This window comes from Sminthopsis crassicaudata, chromosome 1, assembly GCF_048593235.1.
Source record: "Sminthopsis crassicaudata isolate SCR6 chromosome 1, ASM4859323v1, whole genome shotgun sequence".
NCBI classification, from domain to species: domain Eukaryota; kingdom Metazoa; phylum Chordata; class Mammalia; order Dasyuromorphia; family Dasyuridae; genus Sminthopsis; species Sminthopsis crassicaudata.
The window spans coordinates 281,303,219-281,325,482 of NC_133617.1; the positions used below are offsets into that span (position 1 = coordinate 281,303,219).

General features: G+C 33.5%; 1 protein-coding gene across 1 annotated transcript in view; it reads right to left on the reverse strand.

Moving 5' to 3' along the window:
- The window catches only part of SBSPON (somatomedin B and thrombospondin type 1 domain containing), a 50,155-nt gene that overhangs the window by 9,751 nt on the left and 18,140 nt on the right, over window positions 1-22,264 (reverse strand). The window contains exons 3-4 of the mRNA XM_074278875.1: window positions 13,843-13,933; window positions 11,554-11,730 (exon numbers count right to left, since the gene is read on the reverse strand). Of these exons, the coding sequence (XP_074134976.1) occupies window positions 11,554-11,730; window positions 13,843-13,933 (268 nt within the window). The remainder of the gene's footprint in view (window positions 1-11,553; window positions 11,731-13,842; window positions 13,934-22,264) is intronic.

The window sequence follows — 22,264 nt, forward strand, 5'->3', positions numbered from 1 at the left end:
GTACAGAGATGAGATTGAAACCATGGGAGCTAATAAGATCACCAAGTGAAACAGTATAGAGGGAAAAAGAGTGAAGAGCCAGGACACTAAAAAGTAGAGGAGGAGAGCCAGATGTCCTGAAAACCTAAAGAGAAGAAAATATCAAAGACATGATAGAGATCAATAGTGTGAAAAATAACAGATGTCAAGAAGAATGAGGACTAAGAAAAAGTGAAGCTAACAATGGAATTTTGTCATTTTCTATATCATTCTAAACTCTTCACTTCCTCATAACCACCCATTTTCAAACCACTACCAAATCTTGTCATTTCTTTCTTTATGATATCTTCCCCATCCTCCACCCTTTCTCAAATGATTTGGCCACCCATTTGTTCTGGCCTTCAACATCTTTCATCTATAAAATTGTAATAGTCCTCCTAGCCCAAATTCTTTCCACATTGATCCATTCTCCATATAATTAATAAAATGATTTTCCTACAGTTTAAGTTTCACTGCATCACTCCAGTGCCTTATTATTGTCTGTAGGATTGAATATAAATTCTTTTGCTTGGCATTTACAATTCTTCATAACCTGGTTCCATTTAAGTATCTCACTCATGATTTCCATTATAGGGAATACATTCTACAGTCCAGCCTTACTAGTCCATTTAGTGTTGCTTACACATAGCATTTCATCGCCTGTCTCCTTGCTTTCACATTGGCTGTCATTCATGTTGGAATGTTCTCTCTACTTCCTGGTATGTCTAGTTCCCTTCAAGACAGCTAGGCTCAAGCTTGCATGAGGCCTTTCATAGGCATCCCATGCTCCTCCAATTTCCTCTGTAAATGTCTTGCCATACATACAAGGTTACTTTTTGTATTTGCTCGGAGAGATATCTTACATCTGAGTTTGTATATACCAGCATATGTACATGTTAAATGAGAATGGAAGCTCTTTGAAGGCAGAGGTCATTTTGCTTTTCTCTTTTTATCCCTACTTAGTGGAATAATTCTTATCAAATAGTAGACACTTAAGAAATACCTGACTGACTGATTTAAGTTTTCTAACAAAGTGGGAGAGGATATCAAAGTGAATCTTACTACCTTGAAAAAAAGTCGCCAAAAGAACATCAGTAACCCTGCATCCTTGACATAATACTCAACTACTCATTCTTTCTCATTTCTCATCTCTCATTAGTTGCCAGGTCTTATCATTCCTATCATCATCTTTCTCCCCTCCACATCACCTGGCTACCACTTTCATTCAGACTCTTAGCATTTCTTGCCCAGACAACTACAATAACCTCCTTGTTAGTATCCCAGCCTCAACTTTCTTCCCATTTCAATCAATCCTTCATACAATTCCCAAAGTGATTTTCAAAAGAGAGGTCTAGTCTTATCACTTACTTTACTAATGAAAATGATTCTGCATTATCTTCACTTTACTTAATTTTTTTTCAAATAAAGATCATCCTTCTCTTCCTCTTACTCCTCGTTCTCATTAAGAAAAAAAAGAAAAACAAAATCCCAATTACAAACTTACAGAGCGAAGCAAAAAAAAAATTTCCTTCTTTGGTCTGTTCTGAAGAACAACAGCAACAACAATAAATATGCATATATGTAGTTTAATCTACACTGAGTTTATTACTTTTCTATTAGGAAGTAAATAGTCTGTTTTATCATGAGTCATCTGAAATTGTGGGTTAATCAATATGATTACAGTTCCTAACATTTTCAAATATTATTTTAATTTACTTTTTTTTTAAATATAGAAGGACCAGAATTTAAGAATACCTAGAAGTATCAAATCACATCAATTGTCATATTGCATTTTTTTATATTCATAAGCAAAAAATAGAGATAAGATGAATATTTTTATTTCAAAGTAAAATAAAATAATAATCATCCAGTTTAAATACACAAAATTTAAAATGTCATTTGATATACTTGATACTTTTAATATTAACTTCACAAATTGTTCAACTGGTTCTGTTCCCTTCACTCTGTATTAGTTCATATTAGTTGTCCCAGATTTTTCTGAAACTACTCCATCATTTCTTTTAACACAATAGTATTTCATCACATTATATAAACCATAGCTTGTTCAGCCATTCCCCAGCTTCTAGGCACCCCTTCAATGTCTAATTCTGTTAAATGTGTGTGTGTGTGTGTGTGTGTGTGTGTGTGTGTGTGTGTGTGTGTATGTGTGTATCCATCTATCTTCTGACTGCCTTTAAAATTCAATATAAACTCTTCTGGCTTTTAAAGGCCTTCACAATCTGGCCCCAATTTATTTTTCTAATTTGTTATATGTTATCTCCCACTTTTATCCTGTAGTCCAATTAAATTCACTTTCTGTTCCTCACATATGATATTTTATGTCCAAATTCCATATCTTTACCTGGCTATCTCCCATGCCTGAAATACACTCTTTCTTCACCTATGCCTCTTTGAATCACCTTTTCTCCTTCAAAATTCAGATCTAATACTGCCATCTACATATTTCTTTCTTGATCTTAAATAATGCAACTAGGTAGCACAGTGAAGAACAGAACTTACTAGCTATGTGACCCTAGGAGTAACAACATTTCTCTGCTGCAATTTCTTCATCTATAAAATGCAGGTATAATAATAACACCTACCTCAGCAGATTGTTGTGAAGATATCAAAATGTAAAGTGTTATATAAAATTTTTAATTTACTGTTATTATTCCACTACTGTAAATGTTCTTACTGCTATTTTCTATATATTTATAGATAGATAGACAGACAGACAGATAGATAGATAGATAGATAGATAGATAGATAGATAGATAGATAGATAGATTATCTATCTTCTCCTTGCTCTGATGATAGGAGCTATTTTTTTTATCACTAGAGCCAAGCATCACCTCAAGACTCTCTCCTAACAAAGTGTCTCCTATTTAAGACTCCCTGAAAAATGCCACAACAGAGATAATATTGATGATGATTGTAGATGGCTAGCAACAAGCAGATCTCCTAAAAAGCTTTGCAGAAATTAACATACTCTCTGTGTGACTGTGGATTGATGTGCAGTAAGTTCACCACTCTTCCGCAACCAAAGTTGAGAACAGGACGTGTTAACCTATTAGATCAAACAAGTGCTACTAGCACAAAGATGTAATAAATCTGGACGTTACTTATGTGAACAAGTAAGCACCAGGAAAACTTTTGATATAAATTCAAAATAAGTTTGATGATAAATGCATGGAACAGGAATAAGGCATCACAAACTAGATGATTTATGATTATGTTGCAGTACACAGATTGTTATTGCTAGTTACTGTTTAATGATAATATCTAGCAAAAATGAAACAATGGTATGTACACTAAGTTACTTAGAGACATCTGGTATTATTGCAACACTAGCACAGAGAGTGTATAAACCCTGGCTCTCAGATAAATAAACAAATTTATTAACCGAAATGTCTGCCTGTCCTGTGTTATACTTTCTCCTTGACAAGACTCAATTACTCATCCCCTCTCTATTACTAATGTTAAGTAAGGCATAAAACAGGGAGGCAAGTGCTGGGCCAAAGTTCTAGACACTGACATGGAGGATGCCCAGTGTGTAGTTCAAAAATGAATTGTCTGTAGATGACAAGGCCCTGCAGATACCCCTGGTTACAAATGACATTGAGATGATTTCACTGAGCCCTTGCAATACTGCAGAGCTTCCCAAATGAGATCCATAGTCATTCAAAGGTTCGTTCATTCACATCGGAAAAAATGGATGAAGAGTGCCTACTGCTCACACTATGATAAGCCATTGGAGGGTCAAGACATAGAAGTTGTTTATAAGAAGATACATTTTGTTAAAAACACTGTAAATAAACAATGAGCTTGTACTAGAATTGCAGAGAAAAGGAGAAAATGTATTGAACTGCCTTTGGAAAACAAAGGTTCTTCACAACAGTGAGAGGCATTATAATATAAGAAATAGACTACTGGTTAGAGTTCAGGTCTTATTTCCAACATACTAACTGTGTGACTCTGGGCAAACCACTTAACTTCTCAGGACCCTTACCACATCATCTAAGCATATGCACTGCAGATGAATTATTGATCTGCATTGCTGGTGAAAATTCTTTATGATAAAGAAACAATAGACCAGGATCTCTGCCTTCCCTTCCCTTTTCATTCCCACAAAAAATTCATCCTGTGAAATTGTTCAATTATTATCAACTATCATTTTAGTTGTTTTTTAGTTATGCCTGATTCTTTATGACATCTGTTAAGGTTTTCTTGGCAGAGATACTGGAATGGTTTGACATTTTCTTCTTCAGCTCATTTTACAGATAAGGAACTGTGGCAAACAGAATTAAGTGACTTGCTCAGGGTCACACAGCTAGTAAATGTCTGAGACTAGATTTGAATTCAGATCCTCTGATTCCAGGGCCAACAATCTATCACTCTACCAAATTGCCTACCCAGCAAATACTTTTCAATCTGTAATGTAAATTTTCAATTATTCGCTTAATTAGAATGTGTGAAATGATCTATAAAGAAGAAGAGGTTTGTTATTTCTCATGGTGTTAAATTACATAGGTTCTGAGCTAAATGATCTGTCAGGTTCCCTTATAACACTATAATTTTATAATAAAAGTGTGAGTAATGAAAAGACCAGATTATTAAAAATATAAAATTTTTAAAAGCCGCTAGCTCCTCAGTAACTCAGCCAGAAGCTAGAATATTTTATGAATCAGAGTCAAATTAAAATTTATTTGAACTACAAATGCAAATGAGATATTTTTTAAAACACATTAAATCTAAGTATAATATTTATTTGAAATAGATTCCCTGTGTATATTTGTCCATCTTGTGAGTTGCTTTAATATTTTTAATTTATATGGTAAACTTATATTGAGGTCTCTAGGCTCAAGTGCCTAGTAAAATTTAATTCAAGTTATTGAATAAAACCTGAGACTGTCATCTGAGGCCAAGTACTGATTCAGGTCTCTGAGATTTTGACAAATTTATCAGATATAGAACTGGTTAAGAGTAGAAAATCTGGATTAAATTGCCAGAACAATAAAATATTAGGCAGGTTCAGATTTTTTAAACTAATGTCCTAATGTGAATTCTTCACATGACCAAACCTTAATATCTGCTGCCTACCATCATCCGGTGTCTGAATCAACCATATCACTTCCAGTTTTAGAGACTCAGGGTAAGGTTTCTACAATAGCTATTTTTAAGCTCTCTATTCTTCCCAAATCAGTCAAACATACCTGTTGCCTCCTAAGCAGAAAAATTTGTTATATTTTGCAGGAATAATTGAATCACTCCATTATAAACTGGTACACTCTCTTCTCTCTCTCTCTCTCTCTCTCTCTCTCTCTCTCTCTCTCTCTCTCTCTCTCTCTCTCTCTCTCTCTCTCTCTCTCTCTCTTTCTCTGGCTTAGTCTCTTTGTAGATACATGTTTGTCCCCATTATAATGTAATATAATTATATTTTTCTATGATACTTTCAGACAAAAAGAAAAGTAATCAAAAGGAAAGTTAGTAGGAAAAGATTTAAGCATAGAAGTGACCAGGAAAAGTCTCCAGCTTTGTAACTGAGTCTTGAAGGAAATCCTAGATTCATAATAAAGGAGGGAAAGTGTTCTAAGCTTGGGAGATGGTCAGTGAAAAGTTAGGGAGACCAGAGAAGAATCTATTTTCTTTTTTCTCCTGAATTTGAGTTCCACAGCCCCAGCTGTAAACTGGACATTTCCATTTGAAAGTCACATATACATCTCAAACTCACATGCCCCCCCAAAAAAACTCATTATTATTCCCCCCAAAGCCATCGTTCCTCATAACATATAATTCTGTCATCACATTGCCATTCTTCTAGGAATCACCCTGGATTCTTCACTCTCTCATTCTCCCTTCCCAATCTTCTTGGTCTCAACAACTCAACATCTATTACATCTGACCTTTTTTCCTACAGACTTCTACTCATTCTTAAACTATCTAAGTCAATCAGTAAGTATTTATTAAGTACTGTGTGCCAGATAACCAGGTGATGGTGAATTGAGTGCCAAATCTGAAGTCAAATCTGGCCCAGACACTGCTCAAGTTACTTAACCCTGCCTGCCTCAATTTCCTCATCATCTGTCAAATGAGCTTCTGAAGGAAATGGCAAACCATTTATAGTGTCTTTGCCAAGAAAACCCAAATAGCTCAGATCAGACATCACTAAAAAATGTGCCTGGTACAAAGGATACAAAGAAAGACAAAAACATCATCCCTATCCTTAGGGAGCTCAAGAGACAATATACAACATAAATGTGTTTATATGCACACAGGATACATGGAAAATAATTTTAGTGCAAGGCACTGAGCAAGAGGTAAAGGACTGGCAGAAAACAAGATTTGGTTTGAGTCTTAAAGAAAGCTAGGAGGTACAGGCAAGGAGGGAGAATATCTAGTCATGGGGATTAATGAAATGGCCCAGAATCAGAAAATACAGTCAGGTGTGAAGAACAGCAAAAAGACCATTGTAACGAGATGGAGAAGAGTAACATTTAAGAAAATGGTAAAATAAGGAAGAAGAAAGGCAGTGAGAAAATTTATATTTGATCCTGAAAGTAATAGAGAACAACTGGAATTTATTGGGTGGGGAGGGAGATTGACATGTTCAGAACTGGACTTTACAAAAATCACTTTGCTCACCAAGTGCAATATGTACTAGAGTAGTAAGAAAGAGCAGAAAGTTTCTGCAATTGTCTAAACAAGAAGTAATGAAGGCCTACACTAGAGCAGGAGTTGTGTAAGTGATGAAAAGAGGATAAGATATTGTGAAGATAAAAACAAGAAGACTTGTCAATAGAATGCATATAGGGAATAAATGCAAGTAAGCTTACATTCTAATGCAGAAAAATGACATATAAAGTTAAGCTGGGAATGAGGAGAGGAGAGGAAAGACCAAGGCCCCTGGTATGTGGTAGAGAACATTTGAAATGCTATTTTGGTGTTTAACCAGAGTTTTTAATTAGTTGGCAGTTAAACACAAAATAATTATGCAGGAAATCAAAGAAGAAATTGACAAAAGCAAAAGCAAAAAAAAAAAAAAATTAAGCACACTTAATAACTAAAACTTGGAGCTTAAAAAATAGATATGCATTTTTAGCAAATTTGATTTTTAAAAAGAAGAAAATTAAATTATCAATATCAAAATTTTTTTTAAATTCACAAAGATTATTAAAATTATTTACCCAATTATATACCAATAAGCATGACAATCTAAATGAAATATATGAGAATTTACAAAAATATAAAGGCCCATATTCAATAATAAAGGATAAAGGACTTAAATAAACCAATCTCAGAGGAAAAGACATTAAACAAATCATAAATGATCTTCCAGAGGGTGAAAAAATAATACTAGGATCAGATTAAATTACAAGTAAATTCTATCAAACATTTAAAGAACAATTTATTTCAGTATTAAGTAAGCCATTTGTTTGATTATATCTTGGCATAATTATATGATTTTTTAGTTCTTGTTATTGATACAGTCTACTATGTTGATATTATTGTTCAGTTTTTCAGTCATGTTCCATCCTTTGGAACTCTGTTTGGGGTTTTCTTGGAAAAGATGTTGGAGTAGTTTGCCATTTCCTTCTCCACTTCATTTTACAAATGAGAAAACTGAGCAAACATGGTTAAGTGACTTGCCCAGAGTCATACAGTGAGTGTCTAAGGCCAGATTTGAATTCAAGAAGATGAATCTTCCAGATTCCAGGACACTGTACTACTTAGCTACTCTTACCACTTAGCTACCTCTATGTTTACAATTCTCTCTCTCTCTCTCTCTCTCTCTCTCTCTCTCTCTCTCTCTCTCTCTCTCTCGTCCTTCTCTCTCTGTCTCTTTTTCTCTGTCTGTGTCTCTCTCCTTCTGTGTGTGTGTGTGTGTGTGTGTGTGTGTGTGTGTGTATGTGTGTGTGTGTGTGTGTGTGTGTGTGTGTGTGAGTGTGTGTGTCTGTAATCTTTGGGACACATTGTTATAATATCCTTGCTAATATCTTATTTAAAAATTTTCCATCAATATGCATTAGAAACATTGTTTTATAATTTTCTTTTTTTATTTTTATTTTTAATATCTCTGAGTTGTGTATTTAAATGATGTTTATAGTATAGAAAAATAGGTAGTAAGTCCCTTTAATTTTCCTATTTTTTCAAACCACAAGAATCATATGATTATCTCAACCAAGGCAGAAAAAACTTTTGAAAATATGTAATACCCATTCCTGTTTTGAAAAAATAAAAGTATAGAAGTAAACAAAATTTTCTTTAACATAATAAGTACTACACAGCAACAACAAGGTTGTGTGATGATCAACAGTGATGAACTTGGCTCTTTCCAACAATGAGGTGATTTGGCCAATTCCAATGGTCTTCTGATGGAGCAAGCCATTTGCATCCATGGAGAGGACTATGGGAACTGAATGTGGATCACAATATGCATCTTCACCTTTTTTGTTGTTGCTATTTGCTTGTTTATTTTTTTCTTTCTCCTTTTTTTGCCTTTTTGGTCTTATTTTTCTTGTGCAGTATGGAAATGTGTTTAATCTATTTTAGATTACTTGCTGTCTAGGAGAGGGGGAGGGGGAAAGGGAGAGAGAAAGCTTTGGAACACAAGGTCTTGCTAAGGTGAATCTGAAAATTATCTTTGCATTAATTTTTAAAAATAAAATTTTATTGTAAAAATAAAATTTTATTATTATAAAAAAATAAAATTTAAATTAAAAAACATAAGAAGTACTATCTATCTTGTGATTTGTGAGCCAGCATTACATACAATGAAAATATTAAAAGTCTTTGTAATAAAGTCAGCAGTAAAAGCAAAGATATCAATTATCATTATTCCTATCTATCATTGTGCTAGAAATGCTAGCTTAGCAATAAGAACAAAAGAATAAGCATAGGCAAAGAGGAAAAAAATTATCACTTTTTGCAGATGATAAGTCTATTAAATAATTAAATAAAACAATGTTTTAGAACATAAATACATCCATATAAATCATTAACATTTTTGTAATTACCAATAAAATCAGCAAGCATAAAAATGAATTCTGTTTAAAATAACTATAGATTATACAAAATATTTGGATGCCAACCTCCTGAGGTATATACAAGAACTATTTGAATACATCTTCAAAACATTTTAAATACAAATACAGACATAAATAATTGGAGAAATATTAATTACTTGTGGATAGACCAACACAATATAATAAATGACAGCACTACCTAAATTTATTTACCTATTTGGGGCCATACCAAACTACCAAAAATTTACTTCACAAAGGTAAAAAAAAAATAATGAAATTCATCTGGAGAAACTCTATAATCAACAAAAATACCTACAAAAATTACCAAGCAGTTTTATATAAACTAGATATAGAACAATATTTCATTTATATATGAAGATAAGCTACAAATGGGTATGTGACTTAGATATAAAAGGTGACATCATAAACAAATTAGAGGAGCAAGGTAGCAATAATTTTTCAGATATGATGATGAGGAAAGATTTCATGATCAAAAAAGGGAAAAATGTATAAAAGAATGGAAAATAAACTATTTTGATTGCAAAAAATTAAAAGGCTGTTTTCACAAAATCAAAGCAATTAAAATTAGATGAGAAAAGGGGAAAAGCAAACTTTTCTGATAAATGTCTCATTTTTTGGTAACCCTTTTATTTCAAGAAGAAATATAATAAATATTCTTTCTACAATTTTGTTGCAAGAAAAAAAGAGGGAGGAGGGAATCACATTTGAAACACAAAATTGTACAGGCAATTGGAGACCATTTCCTACATTTCTCAGGTGGGATATCATAAATGCTACTTAAGTAAGTAATATGTTATTTTTCAGTGATAAATGAATGGAAGCAACTGAGCATATAAGGAACAGTCAATTGTCTTGTGACCTGGTTAAAATCAGCTAGTAGTAAGAGTCTTTGAAACTTTTAATAGATTCAGTGCTTGAACTCTCAAAGACTCTCAAGTTGGTTAATGAAACATGTTGAACTACATTAAATTTCTTTCAAAATCTTTCAATTTAACAGAATACTTAACATATGAATAATGGATTTGTACAAAAGGACCAGAATTGAAATACCATCTCTGTCACTCATTATCTATATGAAGTTGGGTAAGTCCTAAAGGTCTCATTTTTAAGCTATAGAGAGAACTGGTTCAAATTTATAAGAACAGGAATCATTACTCAACTAATACATCATCAAAGATTATAAACAGATGAATCTCAAGTGAAGAAACTTAAACTATAAATAATGATGCAAGGCAGTATAATTAAAAGAATTGCATATTAGAATTGTTATGTAGTTCTACTTCATATCTATCAGATTTGCAAAACTGACAACTAAGAAAAATGACAAATGCTAGAGAAAAAAATCTAGAGAGATTATGGAGAAATTGGTACATTAATGAATTAGCACAGGAGCTGAGAGCTGGTCCCAGTCATTCTTTTTTTTTCTTTTTTTTGTGAGGCAATTGGGATTAAGTGACTTCCTCAGGGTCACAGAGCTAATGAGTGTTAAGTGTCTGAGGCCAGATTTAAACTCAGGTTCTCCTGATTTCAGGACTGGCATGCTATCCACTATGCCATCTACTTGCTCCCAGCCATTCTTGAAAACATTTGTGCATATCCTTTAACCCAGAGATATCACTACTATATCTGCACCCAAAATGGAGAAAAGAAAGAGAAAAAGGACCTATGTAAGAAAAAGCATTTAAAATAGCATTTTTTCTTACTGTCAAAGAACTAGAAACTAAGGAGGTTCTGATCAGTGAGGGAATGGTTGAACAAATTATGGTTATGTGAATGTGATAGAATGTGTTCTAAAGTGATAAAAAGGAGACAGTTTCAGAGAAACCTAAAAAGACTTGTGTGAACTGATAGTGAATTGAGCAAAATTAGAACTATATATCTATACAAACATAGACAGAGATATCTATATAGGTACATTAAGCAACATTGTACAAATAAACAATTTTGAAAAACATAAAACACTCTAATCATTGAAATGATTAACCACAATTCCAGAGGACTCATCATAAAACATGTAACCCACTTCCTTACAAGTGATGAATTCAAGATTCTTTTTGATATTGGTACACACACATATGTATATAGATAGATATGTAGATATAGATATATGTATGTATTTGCACATAGCCAATACAGGAATTTGTTTTGCTTCATTGTGCATATTTTTTTGCTTTTCTTTCTTTTTTCAATAGAATGAGGTAGTGTGAGGAAGAGAAAATGGATTTTTATTCATTGAAAATAAAATAAAAAATTTTAAATAGAGAAAGCAGGATCTCCGCCTTTATATAATATATAATGTTCAGGACTTGATATATATTGTCACATAGTATAGTTTTGTGTCTATATAAAGATATATCTTTCTCATTGAGAAAGAAAACAGAATGCTCCATCTAAAAATTTTTTTATCATAAATAAGGTGGTAGATGAGGCAAAAGGTTATTCTACTTTGTAACAGAATACTTTCTTATACAAACTAATCTACCTCTCTTACCCATCAGAATCCAGACCATCTCCAGAACAACGTAGATTCACAGTATTCATGGCTGGAGGTTGGCAATCTACACACACAGTATAACCCTCTCGAAGGTACTGCATCCAGCGGGTCAGAGGACGATTTTCCATAGCACAATAATGAGTCAAGGATTCTGTCTTAAACTCCATACAATATCTAATAAGAGAAAAAAGTTAAAAAACAATTGCATAAGCTGTAGTAGACCCATAGGGAACTTTAAGGATATGATTCCCCAAAGTAATTGTGGCATAACAGAAAGCATGCCTAATGGTATCAGAAGCATCGGACCCAATTTTGTATCTGTTCTACTCCTTGGAAGCATTCTGATAATAAGATTTTTTTTTATTGTCAGCTTCAAAAACAACCAGAAATCAAGCCCCAACATTTCAGGAACTTAAGTTTTCACATTCTCAGTTTCTTTATCAAAAAAAGAGGAGAGACCACCTCTAACTCCTAGAATTATCTGTTCTATAAGGTTGTTATGAGGAAAGTGCTTTATTAAGTAATAAAACTGCTGTCCAATGACATCATGGAGTGATATCTTGACTTGCCTGTGAATTAGATTTAAGTGAATTGCACAAAATCATTAGGCTCACTCTCTTCCAAAGTCATCAAAGTCCAGTGACAGGACAAAAATCAAGGGTTGGTGTCTTCAATGTACCACCAAAATCTAAGTGCTCCACAGCATCTGCCTTAGCCCCCTTCATCCACACATTTTAATGAAGGAAGTCCCTCTTACTCACCAAGAGATCTGAGGTCTCAACCTAGTTTAACCTATCTTCCATGGCACTTTTTCTGGGGTGTGGCTGCTATGCATGTTACAACTTCTTGAAGACACAGGTGAGAGTTGGGTGAAGGTGGACATCAAAGGTGAATGAGTGGTGTATAGGGTGTTCAGGGACTTCTAGTGAAAGGACTTGCCAAGCCTTTTTCAGGACTGCTCATCCAAGTACAAAATATTACACATACAACTTTTAGTACTGTCACAACATTCCATATTTGGAAAATGTAAAATAAGCAGTTTTTTCGTGATCTCTTCATTTTTAGATTAGTGGCTTATTTGCTGACTGATCCTTGTCATCTTTTCTCTTCCTAATCCATGATTCATTCACCCCTATAAAGCAGAAAATCTAATATCTTATTTCCTGGACACAGTTCTTAAATCATGTTTAAGAAGAAATTTTAGTTTCTTTTGTCTGCGGGTAACATTATACATATCTGAAGTATTTACAAGTACTATATGCACTTAGCAGAAGTTATGCTGTTATCTATAGCAATTTCTAGTTCCTTGACACTATAAAAAGGGCAGTATAACAGGACTTCTTAGACAAATCAAATATTTACTCATAATAAAATATTTAAAAATTTATTTTAATATAATTATTTAGTAAATACATAATTTTTCTATTTATTGAAAATGAGAACAAATATGCATACTAATAAGATGGATTATTGTTTAGTTTTATATAAAGAGACATAAATATAAATATTTTATATAAGATATATAAAATATAATATATAATATTTATATAAAGAGACATAAAATATTTGATACCTTTTACTGTTGCTAAATTTTTTATTACCCTCACATTCAGTTATGTGACCCATAATTTAAGAAGTTTTGGTCTATGGAACCTACCTAGACTCTATACATATCAATAATGTCGTAAGTTCATATTGTCATCCTGTTAGGTGGATATGGAAAATAAATATCATTTCCCCTATTTTATAGATGAACAACCTAAGGATATAAGAATTTAAATAATTTGCCCATTGTATATAATACACCTAATAAGTAAGGAGTTGAGAATTCCCAATATCAATTCCAGCTGTTTTTCTATTGCATCACACTGCACTAATTCTGAAAGTGATATAATCACTCTGTACCACCTTGAATAAGTCACCACTCTAGGTCTCATTTTCTTCTTCCATAAAGTGAAGAGATTAGATTAGATAATCTAAGGTCATACAGCTCTAATGTATGATCCTGCAATTTCATTTTTATAGAGAACCTTGCTCCAAACAACTCAGAATTCAAACCTAATTTAATTTTTATGGCATTCATAAAACTAGAAAGAAAACATATATTCCCTACTCTATGATGGTAGTGGTGGAGATACTAAATTCAGAAAGAATGAAAGCACAATACAAGTAGATAAAAAGCAAATTCAATTATCCAACTTAGATTGTGTTTATGTGCGCAGGCTTGTCTCTTTTATTACTGATCCAATACTCAATCTTCAAATTTTAAATCAAAAGAGTAATTACCCAGCATCCTCTGTGTCTGCAGACCACTGTGGAGATACCACTTGTCTTTTTCTTTCCTTGTTATATGCAGAGGTAGTGATAAAAGCAGGAACTGCAAAGGAGAGTATCGTATTAAAACATACAATCTAAAAAAATAAAGTACTTTCAATAGCATTCCAGCTTTTTGGCTTTGTGACATGTATCTCAAAAAGTTCTAAGTTTCCCATGACCATCAAACTTGATTATGAGAGGATAAGAGGAAATATCCCCTTAATCATTATTTAAGAGAAGTTTGCACACATACTTTATGGGAAGGAAGGACATCCTTCCATGACTTCAAAGTGGGATGTCCCATGTTAGTCCATATTCCTGGGAAGCCTAAGGTTAGTGGATTACTTAAGTTCAGGAGATCTAAGCTATAGTAGAGTTAATGCAGACTGTATTTGAACTAAGTCTAACAGCATTAATGGCCAACCCCTGAATGGAATAACTGTGAGGAGAAAGAAATTGAGATGTCTAAGTAAATAGGGGCAAACCAGCTCAGGTGTTTTCCATGATGATTAGCATTGGTTTGGGATTTATAAGCTGTTTTTGCACTTCTAGTCTATGAAAGATAGAGAAATCAAGCCTCAAAAATAAAATATACTATAAAGGGAAAAGGAGAAGAGGAGGAATACAATGTCAAGTACAAAAGGGATATGTTTAAAAGGAGATAGGTCAAGTTAATGAATACTTATTAAGCACTTATTATATATCAGAAATCATGCAAAAATAGTTCATGCCTTCAAAGAATTCACACTTTAATGAGAGAGATGTCATGCAAACAATTATGTCCAAAAAAGATATACACAGACTAAGATGGAGATAATCTCAAGGCAAAGGCCTTAGACTTAAGGGAGATCAAGAAAAGCTTCTTGCAGAAGACAAAATACTAGCTAAATCTTGAAAATAGAGGCTAAAAATTCCAAAAAGAAGGGACAACCAATGAAAATGTATGGAGTTAGGAGAGGTAGTGTCCTGTACTAAGAAAAAAGGAAATCAGCATCATTGGATTATAAAGTATGTTAAGAAGAATAACGTATAAAAAGACTAAAAAGTCAGAGGAAAGCTATGTTATAAATGACTTTAAAACATAAAAAGGGTTCTATATTTGATCCTGGGGAAAATAAGGAACCACTGAAATTTATTGAATGAATTGGGAAGGAAGAGTGGGAAAAGGGATGGCATGCTTTCAGAAAATCAGTTTGATGGCTGACTGAAGGATAGATTGAAATGGGAAAAGACTTGGGGCAACATGACCAACCTTGTAGTAGTGTGTTGTAATAGTCCAGGTGTTTGTAACGATCCAAGTTTGTGACATTGCCAGAAAAAAGAGGCATAAAAAAGATGTAGAAATAAAGAATCAGAAAGATTTGGTATATGATTAAATATAAAGGATGAAAGAATGAAGAGTCAAGAATGATACCTAAGTTAAGAGCTTTTCTTTTACATCTTTTTAAAATTTTCCTTCCTTTCTTTTCTATCTTCCCATCAATTAAATGCCTTCCTACAGATGATCTCATTCCTTCCCTTCTTCTCCAGCAGACTGTCCCCTCTATCATCTCCACTCCTCATTTATACACACACACACACACATAGATATATATATACACATATTATACATATCATGTACACATATAAGACATATACTATATATATTCATGTCTATATATGTGTACATACCCATATACATATATATATATACATATATATATATACATATATATATATATATATGCTAAAGCTCTAGTTGTCTAAAGCTGCTCTACACTGACATTCTTTCATTTGAGATGTGGCCTCCAATAACAAGCATACCTAAAGGATTTTGTGTTCATAATTATTTCTTCATTTCTAGTTACTTGAATGATCATGTTTTTATTAGCTTAAATGGGAAAGGAAGGAAATAATCAACTACTAAAAACATGCATCATATTAAAAGTGACCTACATGTAAAAACTATAGCATATTGTTCACTGTCTTGGGGAGGGGTAGGAAGAAAGGGAGGGAAGGAGAAAAAATTTGAAACACAAAATCTTACAAAAATAAATGTTGAATCTTTTATATGCATTTGGAAAAATGAAATACTAATGAGAAAAAAGCATAAAAAATAAAAGTGGCCCATGAATTTTTCCATGTTGCCTAGATTTATTTTGATATTTTTTAAAGTACAATGCCTTCTAATGAGTGGTTGATAAGTTTATACAAATCTTTAAATAAATTGCTCTTACTCAACAGCTTAGAAGCAAGAATCACATATTAGTTAGATTCAGCCCTGGAAGACATGGTAGCCATTCACAGAAAGGGGGCAGACTATCCAAATTCAAGTCCTATCTATCCATCCTGCTAAAATATGTAAGGAAATAAAAAACTTCCACTAGAGAAGGCAGGTTACAGGATCTGAGACTATAAAATGTACATCTAATAACTTATCATGGTGTAATGGGAAGAAAACTAAATATAAAACTTGACTCTACTCAGTCACTTATGTGACTTGAGTAACATATTTCACTTCTAAAGATATCAGTTTCTGCCTCTGAAAAATCAGGGGGTAAGGTTAAATGATCCCTAAAGAAAATTTTTAGCTCTGGAGCCTCCATTCCTTTGATTCATTATCATTATTTATCACTTAAATACACTTTACTTAAATAAAATTTATCACTTACAGATGGAAACTAGGTAGCTATGACTTACCAGCTTGATTATTTCCTTAGCCCCAAGTCCAACATAACCAGATTAAAAACCACTAAGATTTCTCCAAAGTTTTAGTTTCTGCAATTTTGTGGAAAGACTAGGCTTCCCAGAGGTAGACAGTTCCACATTTATTATAATTGTTATAGTTTATCCTCTTTTACTTAAAAAACAACAAATAAGCTTATGATTTTATTTTACAAATCCTTTTCTACTATTCTATATTTCTCCGTGCTAGTGACCATTAGCATTCATAGATAATATTTTTAATTATTTGTTGAATAATTTCTTTCTTGAGAGATGTGCAACAATCTATTATTGCATGTTCTATTTTATTAAAAAAACTACAATTGTTAAATATATATAATATATATTTCACTTACAAAATTACAGTAAAATAAATTTATTTTGAAGTGTTTGGTGCTCTTTGAGCACAAAAGCCAATTATGCATAAATGGTCTATAAAAATAATATGAAAACAGAAAACAAATGGAAATATAAAAGTTAATATCCACCTGGTAACTTAAAGTTTATAAAGCACAACATACAATAGAAAGGAAAAATACAAAAACTTTGGTAGAGATATCCACCCAATTTTCATTTGTACTTGCCCCAACTGTTCTAATCTTAATCTGAAGCTCTCCAATATTGGAATCCACTATTACTGTTTTAATATAAATGATGGATGCTAACAGAGATATCTTTAAGAAATATGAACTTAAAGTGTTCTAGAATGTGACAAGCAAGGAGGTATGCAGGAAGAAGAGAGAAGGAAGTTGTATATGGTACAGTGTCAGGTTGGATTCTTTTTCTGCCCCAATTGAATTTATCAAGACTGTGAATCATTAACTTGTGGTAACAATATGAGGAAGGGGGAAAGAAGAAGAGGAATGAGTACTTCAAAAAAATAAGTTCTTCTTTACATGTAACCTGAAGGAATTAGCAAACTATGAGAGCTAAGGAAATCAATATTAGACAGGAAGTCTGAAAATCTGGGTCCTAGTGCTGGTTCTGTCATTAACTGACTTCATAAAATCAAGCAAATCACTTTACCTTTGGTGGATTTAATTACCTCATCTGCAAAATGAGATGGTTAGGTTAGGAGATTTCTAAAATTCCATCCAACTCTAAAGTCTATGAATCTCTGAAGTTTCATGACACAATGGGTGGGAAAATGAGACATGCAATCAAAAAAATCTGAGTTCAAACTGTCTCCCCTAATTTATTAGTTATATGACCTTAAGTTTAAGCTCTGAACACGTGACTTCTCAGAACTTCACTTTTTTTATTCATGAAAAAAACATTGGATTAGATGGTGTCAAAAGCCGCTTCCAGGTCACTAGTCTATTAGATCTTTCCATGTCACACCAGAGTCAAGAAACTTCTCCAAATGAGCTTCTATCAATTCTGCATATGTCTTACACATATATATGTATGTACCTAATTATCTACATTTTGTTTCCTGCATTAGAAAAGGGGCTTCTTCAAAGAAGAGACTATTTTTGCTATTTTTTGCTCAGTACACTGCCTGGCACATAACAAATAGTACATCCTTTTTAATTGAATTATTGATTTATCCAACTAATAAAACAAGTCCTGATTAGTGGGAATAATTTATCACCTGAAGTGGTCATACTATCGCAATTTCTATGACATATTTTCATTGGATTGAGATAGATGAGCATATTTTAATACAATTATAACTTCAAATAGAACAAATTTCAATATGACTGCTTTGGTGGATTCATTATTCTTAATGCAGATCCAGAATGGATCTATCTGTTCTAACTAGAGAGCTTAGATACAATGATTGTTACTGTGGTTCTGCCCCAGTTGGGTGTTTCTAAGTACTTCCAAGATCTTAAGGAGTACTACTAAAGTTTTTTAGATTCTTAAAGCAAAATTTAAAAGCAAATGTATGTGTTTGTAGATGTGAATAAAATACTCTGAAGGTTAGAGGAAGATCAAGAAATCAAAGCATCCTAAAATATCATAATTCTTAATAATATCCTAACCATAATAAAAGGGATAGGAACTAATAATCTAAACCACTGTCTACCTAATCTGAGCATAGTTTGCATCTACCTAAATATTTCCTCATCATAAGGAGATAAGCTCCTTGAGAGCACTGGTTTTTGCCCCTTTTTTGTATTCTCAGCAATGAACACAGTGCCTTAAATGTAATAATCTCTTATTAAAATGATTGTTGACTGACTAGCCCTAGAATCAACAAAACTGCAGAAGTTGAGTGCCAAGTTGATGTCCTTTGTTCCTCTTGGGTAAGGAGTGAAAGAGTACTGACATCTTGGAAGCTCTTGTTTACAGATTTCCAAGATACTTCTCTTCAATTACTGAAACTCTACCTCTCGGTTCCTCAATTTCTTCATTTCCCATGATCTTATTCATCTATCCACCCTAGCTTCAGACTGAGAACATTGACTCCTATTTTACTGATAAAAAATATTGAGAGTTCTCTCTTCTCCCTTTCTCCTCATTATTCAGATGCCTTCTATCTAACCTATTTTTGTACAAAAAAAACCCAACAGAAACAAGATTAAAAAGGAAGTACAAAGTTGGGGGAAAAAATCTTTACAATCAGTATTCCTGATAAAGGTCTATTTCTACAATATATAAAGAACTACATCAAATTTATAAGAATACAAGTCATTTCCCAATTGATAAATGGTCAAAGGATATGAATGGACAATTTTCAGATGATAGAATTAAAATCATCTGTAGTCATATGAAAAAATGCTTTAAAGCACTATTGACTTAAATATATAGAGAAATGCAAATTAAAACAACGCTGAGATACAATTTCACACTTCCCAGGTTGGCTAAGATGACAGGAAAAGATAATGATAAATGTTAGAAGGGATATGGGAAAATTGGGACACTAATGCATCATTGGTAGAATTGCAAAATGATCCAACCACTCTGGAGAGCAATGTGGAGCTATGTCCAAAGAGCTATAAAACTGTGTAAACCCTTTGGTTTACACAATAATGCCACTACTGGGTCTGTATCCCAAGGAAATCATAAAGGAGGGAAAAGAACCCAGATGTGCAAAAATGTTTATAGCAACTCCTCTTATAGTAAGAAAGAATTAGAAAATAAATAGATGGAGGCAGCTAGGTGGTGTGTGGATAGAGCACCAGCTCTGAATTCAGGAAGACCTGAGTTCAAATCTGATCTCAGACACTTAACACTTCCTAACTGTGTGACCTTAAGCACATTACTTAACCCCAATTGTCTCAGCAGAAAAAAAAGAAAAAAGAAAAGAAGCAGATGTCCATCAATTGGGGAATAAGCTATGATTAGTGAAGGTAATGGAATATTATTGTTCTATTAAAAAATGATTAACAAACTGATTTTAGAAAGGCCTGAAAAGATTTACATGAACTGATGCTGAGTGAAGTGAGTAGTACTAGCAATACATCATACACAATAACACCAGGAATGTATGATGATCAACTATAAAAGACTTGGTCCTTCTCAGTGGTTCAGTGATCCAAAGCAATTCCAACAAACTTTGGACAAAAAATGCCATCTGCATCCAGAAAAAGAACTATAAAGATTTGTTATGGGCCAGAACTCTGAACTTGAAACAAAGGATTTTTACAAGGTACTAAGTCAGTGGAATTGATAGAGACAAAAGTTATCTAATTTAGCATGGTTCAGTATGATTGATTTAATCCTACAAGGAGATGTTATGGGCCAGAACTTGAAATAAGGTACTAAGTGGAATTGAGGAGACAATGGTTAATTCTAGTTTAGCATTGGTTTAATCTTGCAACAAATAACGGTTTCCTAGTGATATAATGATTGGTGCATAATCAGTGTGAGGCATAATAAGCAAGAAGCTCTCAGGGCCAGAAAGACAAGCCCACTAGAAGCTCTCAAGCCTCAGCCAGGATTCAGTTGGGGAGATTCAGAAGCCAGCATAGACAGGCGGGAGCTCAAACTCTTGGAACCAAGGCCAGACTGAAAGGTTCTCCAGAAAGCTGCCTATCCCCAGGAAGGAAATAATAAAGAATCTGGATTATAAGAAAGCTAACCAGGCTACAGGAAAGGAGACAAGACTTGGAAAGAGACAATAAAGAATTTAGACTTTAATCCCTGGCTGCATTTGTGGTGATTATTGAACTGAAATGAAGGCTGCCTCCAGAGACCCCAAGAAAACCCCAACAAGAGAATATTACATTTTAGAGATAATATTACAAAGATTGAATGTAAATCAACACATATTATGTTCACTTTTTTCTGTTATTTTTCCTTTCCCATGGTTTTTCCTTTTTGTTCTAATTTTTCTCTTCCAAAGTGATTCATAAAGCACTATGTATTAAACAAAATAAATAAAATTGTAAAATAAAATACAAAAATCTCCTTAAAGAGTTAACCCTATCCTTAGCATAAAGCACTTCAATCAGCTAACCAGATTGCTTTTCTTCTATCTTAGGGAAAGAAGAAGGGGAAGAGCATTTTATAGAAAGGCAATCTAGGCAGGGTGCCATATTATGACCCTCTGGAGAATCAGAGGGCAATGGAGGGTAATGGGAATCTGAGAACCAGAAACAAGGAATGCTAGAAGGTAAGAGCAAGTATAGGAATAAAAAAGGTGGAATAGGCCTTGGGACAAATTCCTTCTACCTAGCCAGCCAATGTATTTTTAACTGATTTTTTTCTGCTGCCTTTGACACACATTTCACCGCATACTCTGAAATATCTGATTGTATCTGATTTAGATGTGTGAGCATCATATATGTTCTTAAAGGTGGAGGAATAAAAAAGATCATTTGATTTAAAATCTGAAGACTTAAGTTCTATTATTTTTTTCCCATTAAGGCCATTTACAAGCTGCACTACCTTAGGCAATCAATAAATAAACATTTATAAAGTACCTAATATGTTCTAGGAACTATTTTAAGTGCTAGCGATATAAAAGGAACAAAACATAACTCCTGCCCTCAAAGAGCTTACAATCAAATTGGGATTACAACATACAAGCAAAAAAGAACAAAGCAAAGTATATTCAGGATATAATCAATAGTGAACAGGCGTTGAGATAACTGGAGTTAGGAAAGACTTTCTCTAGAAGTTAGCATTTTGGCTGAGACTTGACGGAAGCAAGGGAGGTAAGTGGTCAATGGAAGAGGGAGAGCATTCTAGATATATGGGACAGCTACAACGAATGCCCAGAACCAAGAGATGGAGTATCTTGTTAGGTACAAGCCAGGATACCAGTGTCACAGTGTGCATGATAGGAAAAGGTTTAAGACAAGAGAGGTAGGAGGGACTAGGTTGCAATGGATTTTGAATGCCAAATAGAACATTTTGTATTTGACCCTACAGGCAATAGGGAGTTTACTGAGTAGGGGGTAACATGATTGGACCTAAACTTTAGGCAAATTACTTTTGTTGGCTAAATGGAGGATGTATTTAAGTGGGGAGACTTGAGGCAGACAGACTCAGCTGCAAACTATTGCAACCGTGCAGACAAAAGATGATGAGGGCCTGAACTAAAATAAAGGTAGTATCACAGGAGAGAAAGAAGCCTATTAAAGAGATATTGCAGTGAATTCAACAGGCAGGCATTGGCAACAACTTGGATGGCAGGGAAAGAAGGGGTTGGTTGTTGTGAGAGATGTTGAAGAGTCCAGGATAACATTTAGGTTGGACACATCAAGGGACTAGGAGAAAGGTGTTGCCCTCTATT